At 35.3% G+C, this 15604-nt stretch overlaps 1 protein-coding gene across 1 annotated transcript in view; it reads left to right on the plus strand.

The window, feature by feature from the left end:
- Positions 1-1608: 1608 nt before the first annotated feature.
- The window catches only part of LOC145282162 (general transcription factor II-I repeat domain-containing protein 2B-like), a 47650-nt gene continuing 33654 nt past the window's right edge, over positions 1609-15604 (plus strand). The window contains exon 1 of the mRNA XM_080132240.1: positions 1609-1717. Within this exon, the coding sequence (XP_079988366.1) occupies positions 1609-1717 (109 nt within the window). The remainder of the gene's footprint in view (positions 1718-15604) is intronic.

The raw sequence follows: 15604 nt of genomic DNA on the forward strand, positions 1-15604 counted from the left end.
ATAGTTTATGAGAACGGTTCAACGAGAACTTGTTTACATTGGACTTGAAGGCTACCATGTTGTATTAAACCGCGAAGCGGACCAGCAGAACAGTGGTCTACAGGCGGTCAGTTTTTGGAAAAAAGCTTTGTTCGTGGAATCTACGTTTAGATTTAGGCCCAGATAGAGTCGGGGAAATCGTATATAATGTTTGTAGTTAGTTGAGTGTATTTTTTTTTTTTGTGAAAGTTTTGCAGGGAGTACCATAGATTGGAGTTCAGTCGAGAACTTGCCATAAAAATAACGATAAAGCAAAGACAGGCTCGCAACGCCTCTTTGTTTTATTTAAAGTTAAAATTGGGTTGATTAAAACTTAGAGGCATTACCAAATAAATATCTTTTTTACTATACGTATATCTCACTGTATTTTTCATATGAAGGCGGCCATTAAACTCGTTTTGCAATTCAGTTCTACGGTGTAGGATTAATAAACTGCTGCGCCCATGCGTCAGATTTCTATTTCTTTTCATTTTTTTTTCTTTTTTTTTTTTTCTTCTTCTTCGCGTTTGTTTACTTTGATCAAAACGTTCATGAAAAGAATCGTTTGCTTCATAAATGGTCGTTTTGGAGAACGGAAATCTAGGGTTTATGTTCAAAGTGTATTTGTATTTTCATTGGGGGAGCAAATATGACTTAAGAGCGTAAAACATCAACTCGAAATGAGAATTAGTCAAACAAAAGTGTATTGAAGTAAAGCAGATGTGTTGGGGATTAATACAATCAAGAGAGAAAATATAATTTGATTTTTTTTAAATGCATTTTTGGTAAAAAAAAATACACTATTAGGTTACATTACTTGTATTGATCGGACTATTGTTCTCATCCTCTAATAAGGACCTTTTAGAACAATATGCAATGAAATTCTGTTTTAAACATGAAAAATACCTCAGAAACGTATGGAATGCTTCAGACTGCTTCTAGACCATCTTCCTTGAATTAAACGTCAGTTTTTGTAGTGGCATAAGAGATTCAAAGAAGGCAGGGAGTCTGTGGTGAATGATGAGAGGTAAAGAAGTCAAAACACCAGAGTTGATTGGCCAAATAAAGAATTTCATGAATAAGGACTATCGTCTTGACTGATAATGCCTCTACATTTCGATGTCAAGAATGTTAGAAATTCACAGCCGAATGGGTGGGGTTTAGAATGTGTTTACCGATGTACATATTTTCCTGAAGGTAACGGCATAGTGGAGCGATGTCACCGCATCGTCAAAAGAATTGCAGCTAGGACGCAGTTCGATTCCAGAAGCTGTGTACTCGTATAATGTGACACCGAATGATGATGCAACACCATTAACAGCGTATAAAAGGGATAGATGTCACACCATCAGTGGTTAGAGTTGTCAACACGCCGAATAAAGTAGGCGATCGTGTTTCGTTAAAACCACCAAATACTCGGTGTACTACAAGGCTTGGCAGTGGACGAATAGAAAATATAAGTTCTCAGACTATCTTGGTCAATGCTGTCCCACGTCCGCTCCTGTTGCGCCTCGAAAGACGATGAGGAAGAAAACATACAATTTGAGGATGATCCAGATCCGCTACTTCCCGTTCGGATGAGCTAAAAAAATGTTATCGACGAAACCAGAAGAGGAAATTGTGGAATGTGCCGGTGACGATGACGGTAGTGGTGAAGAAGATGGGAACGAGCAAGTGACACCTCCAATTCTACGTAGAAGTACACGTCGAAGGCGATCACCATCGCCCTGCTATTTATGTGATAGTGATATCAAGAGGGGGTGTAATAGAAATCATCACTCTAGCAAACGACCTCGTGTTTGCTGCTTAGCCTGTAAAATGTCAGCAGAAAATGTAGAAAAGAAAAGACAAACAGAATTTTATAGGTCGCTCATTGGTGAACCTATGCCATTAATTTTCATATGTACACAGTTGGTAACTGTTAAATGGGACGAATTCTAAAGCATGAGAGTTGAGTTGAGTTTTTTTGTTGGACAGCTTAGAACGAGAACGAACGGTGGAAGATGGTATCGAATACACGAGGATTTATTGCGAGTTGAGGAAAGAAAGGGAAAAAAAAAAGACTTTCGCGCGTTGTATTGCCAGTTTTTTTTGTTTTTTTCGTTTGTTTTGTTCCTTTCCCATTTTATATTATTTAATGCCAAATCAAATAATTTTAGACAAAAGTGTTTATGCTTCAAGCTCTTTATATCTTTACATGTTCATTTGTGGTTATTTTGACTTTGCAGAACATGATTGATTTTTTAAAACGGAAACGAAAACAATAACAATGTTTGGTGAATTTTAATTCAGAAAGCCAGTATCTTCAGACAACCTGATCTGGTAGCAACAGTTTTTCCTTTTGAGAATAGACCTCATCATGCGCTTTATAACACTGAGAGACAGTCTGAAGACGAACTTTCGTACAAATTAAAGATGGCTAACTTTTCTATTGTTTTCTTTTTATTTTTGTTAATAGTTTCTCGCACACAATCTTCCGGAAACCAACGAGTGACGTGTTAACGGGATCCAAATAAATCACTTATTTATTTTATTTTATTTCGGTGTCGCTATATCAACCATTTGACTGTGGTTGAATAGACGCTTTTTATAAGTAAAACAATCAAAATAATGAATAAATAAATGATAAAAGGGGTGGATGGTAAATAGGTTGACCCAAGAAAAGTGGGCACGGTCTGTGCTTATCGACAAGCTGTAATGGCTGCTAGAGAGGTTTTTTCTTCTTCTTCTTCTTCTTCTTCTTCTTCTTTCCGGACGTCTACTTAACATGGCGGGAACAGGTATAATGGTGAGCGCTGAGTTGAGGTAAGCCGATGGTTGAAATGCACAACAGGTCGAACGGAAATCGGGTAAAACCGTAAAAGCATTTAAAATCACGCCGTACTTGATGCAGCGTTCATAAAAGCACTTACCATCAAACACGCTTGGTTATTGTGGATACGGATTTAATGGCATATGTAAACGAAAGGCGAGTCAAGGAAAAAGAAAGGGGGGGAAGCAACGGTCAACCCTGATGAAATATTAATCTACTCCCTCCCACTTCCTCCCACTCTCTCTTATATAAGCTTTCTTTTAGGTTTGCCGGGAATAACTCTCTAATTTCTATGGTTGGCAGTACAAAAGAGAAAATGGGGAATGGGGTGAGATGTTGAGCACATCGGTGCGAGACAGTAGTTAACTAATTAGCGTTTTACAATGTTCATACAAGGAAGAACATTATCCATCGCCCTTGGTCTGATAGCAATAAATACATGTACATACTAACTGAAGTAGCCGTCTACGTTGGGCCATGGATTAATCTCACAACAAAATCAAATCCCTGAATAAGAAGCTGACAAATCTAAGAAACAGAACAATAGAGAATGGACCCTAGGTTTACTTTCGACAGCCTCGTAATTGTCGCTTCATTTATCTTGTCCTTTGGCCCTCACATGTTTCTGAAAAAGGGGAGGGGATTGGTCGTTTGAGGGGTCGGGATCTAACCATCAAACACTTCTCATTAGTTAATTTGTTTTTTATTTTATCTTGAAGTGATATTTTTTAGTTATTTACATCAAATGACTTCATGCCTTGTTTGGGCTGATTTCGACGAATAAATAAAAAAAGAAATTAAATAAATAAATAAATGAATAAAATAAATACATGTAGATACTAACTGAAGTACACGTCTACGTTGATGAATAAATCTCGCAACAAAATACAATCTCTGAGTAAGAAGCTGGTGTTCTAAGGGAACCAACACGTTGTAGCAGAGTACGTCGCAAGGAACATAGGACAACTAATAACTCGATTCCATTTCTTTAACAACGACATTTACTTCCTTATTCTCCCGCCGCGTGTGACTTCTCGTTGCGGTTGTGACGTCACCCACGTCTCGAACGTGCTCTCGAACGATCTCCACGTCTCTAACGTAATCCTGTGCTTTTTCTCCTTTTTATAGTCTGTTTCTTTACCGGTGACGTCATTTCGCATACATTTGTATACGCGCACCCGCACTCTGTTACACTGAGAGAGCTGCAAAAATAAAAACGTAAAAAATACATCTTGGGTTTACTTTCGGCATTACCGTAACTCTTGCTCCGTTGTTGCGTCCGTTAATCCTTACATATTTCAGAAATGGTGTCATCTATACAAAACCATAGCATTTCGTCTAGCTGTTTTTTTTTTTACGGCATATCAACCCTAGAGCGGCAGGAGCCATCTATCATGTTTGAAAGTAGCACAATGTTCAACGAGCGAGATCAAAGATGCGCCGCTGTACAACTCATGCTATCTACCGATCAAAGTTATAACAACAGAACCAATGCCAGTATCATCAAAATGCATCGCTGAATTGTCACGAATAACAAAGAAGATCCCAGGGTAATGAAAACAAAGTTTCTGGACACAGTTATGGTTTTTGATGTGGTTTCAAGTGAGGACCACATCATGCCACCTTTCATCTGGATGTGCTGAAGAGTGTGGTGATACCCTGGATGCAATCAGGTAGCCGCTGGTAGACCCTGGGTGTGGCAGCAGGACTCAGCGCCGATCCACAAGTCCAAAGAAACCCAGACTTGGCTTCAGACGGAGTGCTACTTTGTACCCTTCTTTCACTGGCCCCCTTTTTCACTCCACCTGAACCCACTGGACTACTTCGCTTCGTCATACGTCGAGAACATCACCAACATGACCTCCCACAACATCAAAGCCAGCCTGATCGCTGCCATATGACGAGTATTCGACGAGCCGGCGCTTGTGGAAAAAGCATGTTCCAAGATTCGGACCCTATTGAGGCGGTTAATGAGACTGAAGGCGGCTACATTGTATAGAGCTCTATTATATATTCAAGTGAATTGGGGTTTTTTTTCATTAAAAGTTTTAAATAAAACTGTAGTATTCTTTTCTTTAGGACAACTTTATCGTTCCAACCTGTGCTGTAGTCCAAGAAAATTTATTTTTTTATTAATGTATAGGCTTCAATTTATATATAAAGCAAAGACGGTTCTCCTATATAATTGACGTTGAGAATTTGTTTCGTCAGTAATGTATACCAGATATTGGTCCGTGTTCTTAAAGATAAAAATAAAAATTTAAGCGGTTTCATCGATTATTCATACTTAATTAATATTTCATTTTTATTAGTCATGTTTAGAAAAGTGACGATAAAGTTTTACTATTTAACGCAGAACTATTCCTACTTTGTTCATGATCCCTGGGACACCCAGTTAATATAACTTCTTTTTAGAGATTCGCTAATATTTCAAGCGTTTTCATTAGCTACTAACGAAAGTAGGTGGCAGAAAATAAGAACCGACCATTTTACAAATCTATGTTCTGTGAAAAGAGAGACACGAAAGAAAAAGACTGAAATAACTCGCAACCAAAACCAATAGCTGTTGTAAAACTGCACAGAAAGAGAGGGGGATAGAAAGAGAGGAAGAGACGGAGAGAGAAAGAAAATAAGATAGAATTTACTCTAATCCCAAAGAGTAGCTGTTGTGAAACTGTGAAGAGAATGGAGTTAAAGGTGGGCGTTTCTCTTCATTTACGCGGTAGCTTAATCAGTTCGCATATATAAAGACGGGGTTGTGGGTTTGAATCTAGGCCAGACATAAGAATTTTTCTACTGATATACGAATATTGAGTATTCTTGTTATTTCTCCTATAGCACTGAATAACACTACACGACCACACACACACACACACATATATATATACATATATATATATATATATATATATATATATATATATATAAATACTTAATTTTATCACATGAAATAATATATGACAATATAATTTTATGCGTAAATTTTTAGTATTCACTTCAACTGTGCTCAATATATAGGTAGAGTTAGGTAGTAAGTTATAAAATATATATGGCAATAAAGCTACATAGAATATTCCGTGTTTCATTCTCGTGAGAATTCGTCAGACTTATGCAAAGAGTTGTGGTTACCTCATGTTTTTATATAGGGACATGCTATTGAATTTTTAGTTAGCCAATCAGCTTCCTAGTTTTCACCACGCCCATTCACGGCCATTTGAGTTATGATATATATATATATATGTGTGTGTGTGTGTGTGTGTGTGTGTGAGTGTGTGTGTGTTTATATATATACATAAATATATATATGTATATATATGTATATCTATCTATATATATATGTGTGTATGTATATATATCTGTTTATATACATATATATATATACATAAATATATATATACATATATATGTATATATATGTATATCTATATATATATATATATACAAGCTTGTTATATATATATATATGTATGTATATATATATATATATATATATATATATATATATATATATATATATATATATATATAACAAGCTTGTTAAATCTAAAATGGTGGCTTCAGGGGTTTGAAGAATTTATTCTCTGATTATCATCTTAAAGGTGAGTTTTATATGTTTTTAACATGACATAATTTTCATTTTTCTTGCTTACCTTTTTACCCTTTAGTTTTGTTTTGGGATAGCGTGCCTGATTTTTTGTATTGAACAATCGTCTCTGAAGATCAACCTATAAAATCCCAGGTAATATTTTTTATTACAGGTTGCGAAACGTGCGTTAGGTAGAAAGAAGAAATTATAGATATTTACCAAAGCAAATAAATTATTATTGTGGACTGATTCTTTATTTCGTCATTAAAACAAACTACAATCGTTATATATATATATATATATATATATATATATATATATATATATATATATATGATGATTGCAACGTCTTGTCAGACGCGTACCACTCCCTCAGACACTGAAAGTTCATGAGCCCGAAAATGACATTTAGTCCTGCCGGCGAATTCACATACTCAAGCAGACATGACACTGAAGACGGTCATTGGTATACATACATATATATACACGCACGCACACATACATATGTACGCATACATACACATACACACATACATATCACACACATATATACATACACACATACATACATAATACATAATACGCACACATACATATACATACACACGTGCAAACATACACAAGACGGTCATTGGGATACATACATATAAATATATACACGCATACATGCATACATATCTATAAACATACGCTCATATATACCTATATACATACACAATGCGTAATACACATACATACATATACATACCCACATGCATACATACACATATACATACATATACATCCACATATACACACACATATACAAATACATACACACATATACTTACACGTACACATACATATACGTACACATATGCACATATATATACATACACTTACCTACATATACATACACATACATATATATGCATTCATACACATACACAATTACATGCACATATACACATACACATATACATGCACATATACACATACATATACATATATACACATACACACATGCATATATACACATACACACATATGTGCATACATACACGTAAACACATATATGCATATAAACACATACATGCATACAAACATATATAAATGTATATACATACACACACAAACATATATACACACATACACATATACATACGTATACACATAGATATAAATACATATACACACACATGCACATATATAAATATACATACACGTATACATACATATATACATAGATACATATAATGATGGCGGATCAACTGTTACATGCATTCAGCATTTCAGGCCTACAAACGTCACAGCTTTTCTTATCACCACGGGACTTTTTTTTTTTTTTTTGACGAATGCCTGAGGGAGTATCTATACGAAGATGATGTTACAGAGTTTTAGCTTTGTACGACAGCTAAATCTCTCTCTTGGTTCAAAATGTTAACATCCAGCAATAAGAAAGAGCAAGATAGCCAGCAACAAGTCAAATATATATATATATATATATATATATATATATATATATATTTGACTTGTTGCTGGCTATCTTGCTCTTTCTTGTTGCTGGATGTTAACATTTGACTTGTGGCTTGCTATCTTGCTCTTTCCTGTTGCTGGATGTTAACATTTTGAACCGATATATATATATATATATATATATATATATATATATATATATATATATATATATATATATATATGCCGGTTGTAGTTTGTGTGTGTGTGTGTGTGTGTGCGTGTGTGCGTGTGTGCGTGTGTGCGTGTGTGCGTGTGTGTGTGTGATCGAGATCGCGCTGGCTAGAGTTTCAGAGTTTTTTACGTGCAGTACCAGCCAGTGCGATCTCGATAACATAACACTTGGATAAGTTTTTACTTCCCAGGAAAAAAAAGACCAAAACTTAAGAACTCTTTCTATGACGAAAGATTTTAAATCCGAAATAATAAGAAAAGAAAAAAAAGGGAAAGAAAATTATTTTTCCTTTGCATCTAAAAGCGCGCCTTTTTGAAACAATTTGTCTGTTTATACTACATATATATATATATATATATATATATATATATATATATATATATATATATATAACTACTTCATTTACTCACATAAAATTAATATACAAAAGTATAAATTTATGCGTAAACTTTAAGTATTTACTTCAAAAGTGCTCAATGCGTAGGTAGAGCTAGTTAGTAATTTATAAAATATATATGGCGATTAAGCTACACTGAATATTCCGCGTTTCATCCACTCTAGGATTCTTCAGGCTTATGCGCATAAGTCTGAAGAATCCTAGAGTGGATGAAACGCGGAATATTCAGTGTAGCTTAATCGCCATATATATATATATATATATATATATATATATATATATATATATATATATATATATATATATATATATATATGCTTGCAGAAAGTGATTGGAAGAGAGAAAGACTGGGGCTGAGTGCCGGTTAAATAAGTATGTGATTTCTAATGGAAATAAGAGTTCAACTCTTTTAAGTCCTCTATGGTTGAATATCATCAATGAAAGAGTCGACGGGAGGCGCGGGAATTATCGACCCCATTGACAACTCCGACTACTTAGCCATTTCCGATAACTTAATTTTATTCTTTTCAATTGTTGTCACGCTTGTTGCCCCTTCGATAACAGCATGCTATACTTTCTCGCAGTCACTGACACACCCACACACACCTACACATACACACACACACACACCTACACATACACACGCACACATATGTGTATATATATATATACACGTACATATGTATGCATTTATATACATACACACACACATATATATACATATACACCTACATATATATATACACACACACATATATATATACATATACACACACATATATATATACATATACACGCACATATATATATACATATATACACACACATATATATACATATTTATACACACACATATATAAATATATACATGCACACACATATACACACACATATACACGCACACACACACGCACACGCACACACACGCGCACACGTGTGTGTGTGTATGTGTGTGTGTATGTGTGTGTGTGTGTAAGAGTTCCTTTCATACTTCGACCAGAAAAAAATAAAGACTCAAAAATATATACTATGCGATATGAAATTATTATTATTATTATTATTATTATTATTATTATTATTATTATTATTATTATTATTATCATGCACTTACTATGAGTTTTCACACAGGTCATCACCAGCGATCACTCACTGACAATAACGTGGTGCTTTCTGGAGTCTGAGTGACAACAAGTCTCTTCAAATTTCCAGTGCTATTCTACGCTTTCCGTAACTTGTGCGGGTGATTTCACGTTATCTCAACAGCCGTTTACCATTGATTTCTCGCTGCTATCGACCGTCAATATTCTTTGGGGTTTGGGTAGCAATATGCTACATACAGGCTCCAATTCTCTCAGCATTCTCAAGTGGATGTCTGGACAGTTTTCTCCCTCCTCGGTGCCCCGAAACTATTCACAATTGTTTCGTGTGACGTCATCGGATGAAAACTCCATGTTTTTTTTGGGGGGGGGGTAGTATTTTGCCTTTTTATTTTCTGGGTTTCCTATGGTCGTGGTCTTTTTCTTTTTGTTTGACTTCTATTACTGCATCCAATTCACTGTTTGTAATTTATGTGCATTTATTTCCGCATTCTATGATTTTCTTAAGATTCCAACTGTTTGCATTATTGCTATACGTTGTATCTTCTCACTGTTCCCTCTGGTTCTTATTTCACCCATTTCTTTTTTTTCAATTTTGTCGTCATTGTTCCTAGTGCTCCTGTGATTATTGGTGTTATCTTGATTTTCTTTATGTTTCATATCCATTTTAGTTTCTTGGCCAGTTTAGTACATATGCTTCGCTTCGCTGCCTTCTTGACGGTCGCTCTGTGGACTGCTAGGAGGATGAAATCTACGATCTGGTAGAATTTTTTATCTACTTGTCAACTATTATGATATCCGGTCTTCTTGCTTGGGTGTGTTTATTTGTTTTTACCTCCATATACCAGAAGATTTTATGATTTCTGGTTTGTGTTTGTACCATTTGTCTGGGTGTTCGAGGTACAGTTGCCTGCATAGTTCGCAGATTACTACCTTATCTAACTGGTTGCGTCTGTTCTTATATTTTGGGGGGACTAGTTTGCTGCATTCACATATGTTTCGTCTCTTTGTTTAAAGAGTCTACCTTTGCTGTTTTCTTGTGTTTTGTCGAATCTTAGCTCTAATATCTCTACTTATATATAAAGGCACTTTGTGTATGTCTGTGTGTGTGCGTTTGTGTGTGTTAGTTCGTTCCCTATGGACGCCGAAACGGCTGAACCGATTGTTTTGACATTTTAAATGTGTTTTATATGTCTGCGAGTGTTCTTAGATAGATCCTGTATCAGAAATGCCTCCAATAATTATCGAAAATCGATAATCGAGAAAATCCGATTAAAGAAGGAACGGTCCGATTTAGAACAAATTTAACACCCTCAAAACGCTCCAATCTATGGTCCCACTTCTTACCAAACTTTCACAAAAATATTCGTCTAGCTAAAACTACTATCAACAATTTTACCCCACTATCTGTGCTCAAGTCTAAACGGTGATTCCATGAACAAGGTTGTTTTCTTAGAACTGCCTGTTGACCTGCTTTATAGCTGATACAATATGCTCGTCTTCAAGTCCAATGTAAACAAGTTCTTGCTGAACCGCCCCCTTAAATAATCAAATTATGCCAAATTCCGACTACTAATGATTTATACGCTGTTGTCCTGATGGTTTCCGTACACTTATTAACCTTATCCTCGAGTGGCCTTCGGGCTTGATAATTGATACAAAGACAAAAAAAAACTTGGAACTGAATTTCGCTAAGTACTTTATTTGTAAGATCACAGATCCTTGTAGAAGTTCCGTCCAAATTTCCGAGTTCGACAGAAAGATTCCAGAGTTCAACAAAATACAATGAAGAAGGTCGGGTGTTACATCAACCGAAACGTTGTGCGAATCAGATTCACGATGTTAATAGTAATCCGAATAGTCCAAATAATACGAATAATAAATTCTCATCTCAAAAATTCAGAAACAGGATGTGACAAAATATGGGAAACGAAAGAGAAATAGAAATTTAAAAAAAAAGAATGAAATATGGGAAAAAAGAAGAAAGAAAGATAATGAAAAACAGGAAAAAAGGAGGACAAAGAAAGAAAGACATAAAAGAAAGATAATGAAAGAAATGAAGAAAGAAGACAAAGAAAGAAAGAAAGAAAGAAAGAAAGAAAGAAAGATAGACATAAAAGAAAGATAGATAATGAAAGCCAGGGGAAAAAGAAGACAAAGAAAGAAAGAAAGAAAGAAAGAAAACAAAGATAAATAATGAAAGAAAGGGGAATAGAAGACAAAGAAAGAAAGAAATAAAAAAGAAAGAAAGGCATAAAGTAAGAAAGATAATGAAAAAAGAGAAAAAAGGGGACAAAGAAAGAAAGAAAGAAAGAAAGGTATAAAAGAAAGATAATGAAAGAAAAGGGAAAAAGAAGACAAAGAAAAAAGAAAGAAAGAAAGAATATAGACAAGGAGATAGAAAAAAAAAACACATAGAAAAAAAATATATATAAAAATTTTAACCCGAGTAAAATTCAGAAAATTAATAAAATGGAAAAAAAATACGCAGAAGATTGAAATAAATAAATTAAAAAAGAGAAAAGAAACTGAAATTTTAAAAAGTCAAATAACAAATTAGGAATTTGATCTAAAAAGCCATTGGAAAAATAAAACTCAAAATCATTTAATACGGACGACATTTTGCTGCAAGCAATACTTGTATTGTCGATTCGCTCGAGGAAAACCAATAATGCCAGCGAAGGAAAAAAAAATTGCGAAAGTAATTGAAAGAAGAAACGGTGAGAGGAGCAAATATAAAAAGAAAAGCCAACAAATTACGATTGTATCGGAGGGAGGAGGATGTAAGAGCGAAGGAGAGAGGAGGGTATCAGATGATCTAAAGTGAGAGGGGGAGGGAATAACGGGTGTCAATGTAAAGGAAACTATAGTACGAGACAAAAGAAAGAATGAGAAATGATAGACATGATTAAGAAGAAGAAGAAGAAGAAGAAGAAGAAGAAGAAGAAGAAGAAGAAGAAGAATGGTTATATAAAGAAAGAATGAGAAACAAATATAGTCGATAGAAATAAAGTGATAAAGAAAGATAAGATGTGAGAGGAAAAGTATTAGTTGTTCAGTTACGGAGGGGGGTTAAATCTACGGCTGTGCCATCGGAAATAATAATCTATATCTACATGGTGGAACGATAAAATTCTCGCCCCAGAAAGGACGTCATGATTCCATTTCCGTTTGATGAAAACGGTTTTAGGTTTTTGGTGCTGACTATCTACTAGTTGGCCAGTTTATAAATCCCAGGAGTCTTCTATCATGTCTGAAAGTGACACAATGTTCACCAAGCAAGATCGGAGATGCGCCGCTGTACAACTTATGCTTTCTACCGATCCAAGTTATGACAACAGGTCCATTGCCAGCACCTTCAAATGTGTCGCTGGATTGCCACGATTAACAGATACGTGCCCAGGGTAATGAAAACAAAGTTTCCGGTTAGTTATGGTCTTTGGTGTGATTTCAAGTTAAGGCCATATCATGCCACCTCACATCTTCGAAGTCCTTTTGAAAGTCAACACCAAAGTGTACCTGGATGTGCTGAAGAGCGTGGTGATCCCTTGGTGCAATTAAGTGGCCGTTGAAAACCCCTGGATGTGGCAGCAGGACTCGGCATCAACCTACAAGTCCAAAAAGACCCAGGTTTGGCTGCAGAATGAGTGCTACGACTTTGTACCGATCTCTCACTGGTCTCCCTCCTGAATCCGCTAGAATACTTTGTTTAGTCATATGTCGAGAACATCACCAACATGACTTTCCACAACACCAAATACAGCCTGATCGCCGAGTATTCGCTGAGTATTCACTCGCCGGCGCTTGTGGAAAAGGCATGCTCCTAGTTCTGGACCCCTGAATTGATTTTTTCGATAAAACTTTTAAAATAAAACTGTAGTGTTGTTTGTCCACCGACTTAGTCAGATTTGAACCTTAGAATTCACCCTCGTCCATTCGTCTGTTTGTTCCCAAAATTCTCAATAACTACTTATTACATTTTTCTGAAATTTTGCATGAAGTTACAACTAGGTAAGGGATGAAATCTAACTATCTTTGAGGTTTTATAAAAAAAAAATATATATGGTTGTGTCCCCTGGAGGTCAAAAGGGGTCTAAATGGCCAAAAATAGCACTTTTCGGGAGATAGAATCTTTTCCGGCCATTAAATTTTGTTGAAAATTATCCAAAAGCAAAACCACATAGATATACCTCTGGAAACGTAATATTTGACTCTGGGAAAACTCTGGGGCTTGAACCCCAGGGTGTTTCCGAGGCGAGAAACACATCTTTTGGGGGTTATTTTTCTCCTAAAATTCATACTTGTGCTTTAATAGAGGTTTTAAATGGTACTGAATTTTAAAAAAATTAAGGCATCGTTTGTCATGAAACGGTGTCATTTGGCAGTTTTAGCCCAATGTTTTACATTAGGCCTAGGGTTTAAATAGTCAAAATAGGTAACAGTTCTACGACTGATTTTAGCTAACAGTACAAGGGAAGTAACTCTTGTAGATTTGATTTTACAAATATTGATTATATATTTATAGATTGAACTTTAATATAAGCGATTGGTTTATAATACAAGTTTTTTTAAATGCCTTCTACACATAAATGAAGATCCGACCTTTATCTAACCATACACCCGTGGGGAGGGAAGTAAATAAGAACATGTCAATTTGGATTGGGATTTATTTCAATTCATGTTTGTTACCTGTGAATGTTAGACTGAGGAGTTTAAATAATAAACTCTCAGCTAGTGTTCATAGGTTGTCATGGAGATGAAGATAAGTGATAAGAACGTTTTTGTACTTTGTACGTCGATCATCATCAGTTTTACCAGAAAGGTCTTTCTTGATCTGCCATGAAAAATAAAAAGATGAAAAGCCGTGTGAAGTGTGGTGCCGTTTATTTTACTGGCCCCAGTACCAGTGGAAGCTGCAACAAGAACAGCTGGATGTTCCAGGTCCTTGGGAGAAAGTGTTTGCTTGAGGTAATCAACTATAAGATTAACCACATGACTCTTTCCAGTTCAACCACAGAAATATGACAAAGGCATCAGTCGGGGGACAATATAGTTTTGGGCTTGTTTTTTGAGGGCGACACTTTTATCGTTCCACCATGTATCTATTATAAGTGAACGTGTGTGTGTGTGTGTGTGCGTGTGTGTGTTTGTGTACATTTTCCTACGCAATAACTCTGTCAATTTTCAGTCTACAGACACGAAATTTGATATACAGGGTACTGAGATTTGGGAAAATCTTTGTAATCGGTTTTCGGCCAGAAATCTGGCTGTTACGGGGTTAAAGTTCAACGATTTGACTTTTGAGAACTCTACCAAACTCCTCCGACAATTTTGGGTCTAAACACTTTAAATTTTAGATATAGGTTCTGTGGACATGGATCTAACTTAATAACTTAATGTGAGCCCAAAACAATAAATTTTAAGGGGGCATAATAGGGATCAAAGTTTAAAAAATTGATCTTTTTTTTTTGTGTTGTTTTTTTTTTGCTCAACATCCACCTCCAAACACCCGGGCAACGCCGGGCCGAAATGCTAGTTTATCTATACTCCTATAAATTTGCTGTTGTTGTTGCTACTGTTTTTGTTGTTTATTGATATTCATGTTAAACCCCCTTTTTTTTCTATTTATTTAAAAGGAGAATACAACATTGTTATATATGGATAGTGGAATTGCATTTATCTGCAAAAGATCTAGCTAATTTGCATATTATTTTAAACATTCATTTTAATCCATTCCCTATTAGATTTTTTCTTATGGGGTAATCATCTTTAGTTAACTATTACGTGTAACTATATTCATGCAGATATTCTACATGATTTATACTTGCGTAATATTTACGTAAAAAAGGTTATATTAAACACAAACGTCTTTTTATATATTTTATGTATGCGTATATATATATTTGTTTAAAACATTGTGCCTAGAAAACTCCTCTGTCGGTTTTTGGTCTACAGAAACTTGATATATAGGGTATGCGAACCCATGCGAAACTGTATATTTGTGTTTTAGCCGTGGAAAATCGGT

This window comes from Euprymna scolopes, chromosome 1, assembly GCF_053919585.1.
Source record: "Euprymna scolopes isolate OS-2025 chromosome 1, ASM5391958v1, whole genome shotgun sequence".
NCBI classification, from domain to species: domain Eukaryota; kingdom Metazoa; phylum Mollusca; class Cephalopoda; order Sepiida; family Sepiolidae; genus Euprymna; species Euprymna scolopes.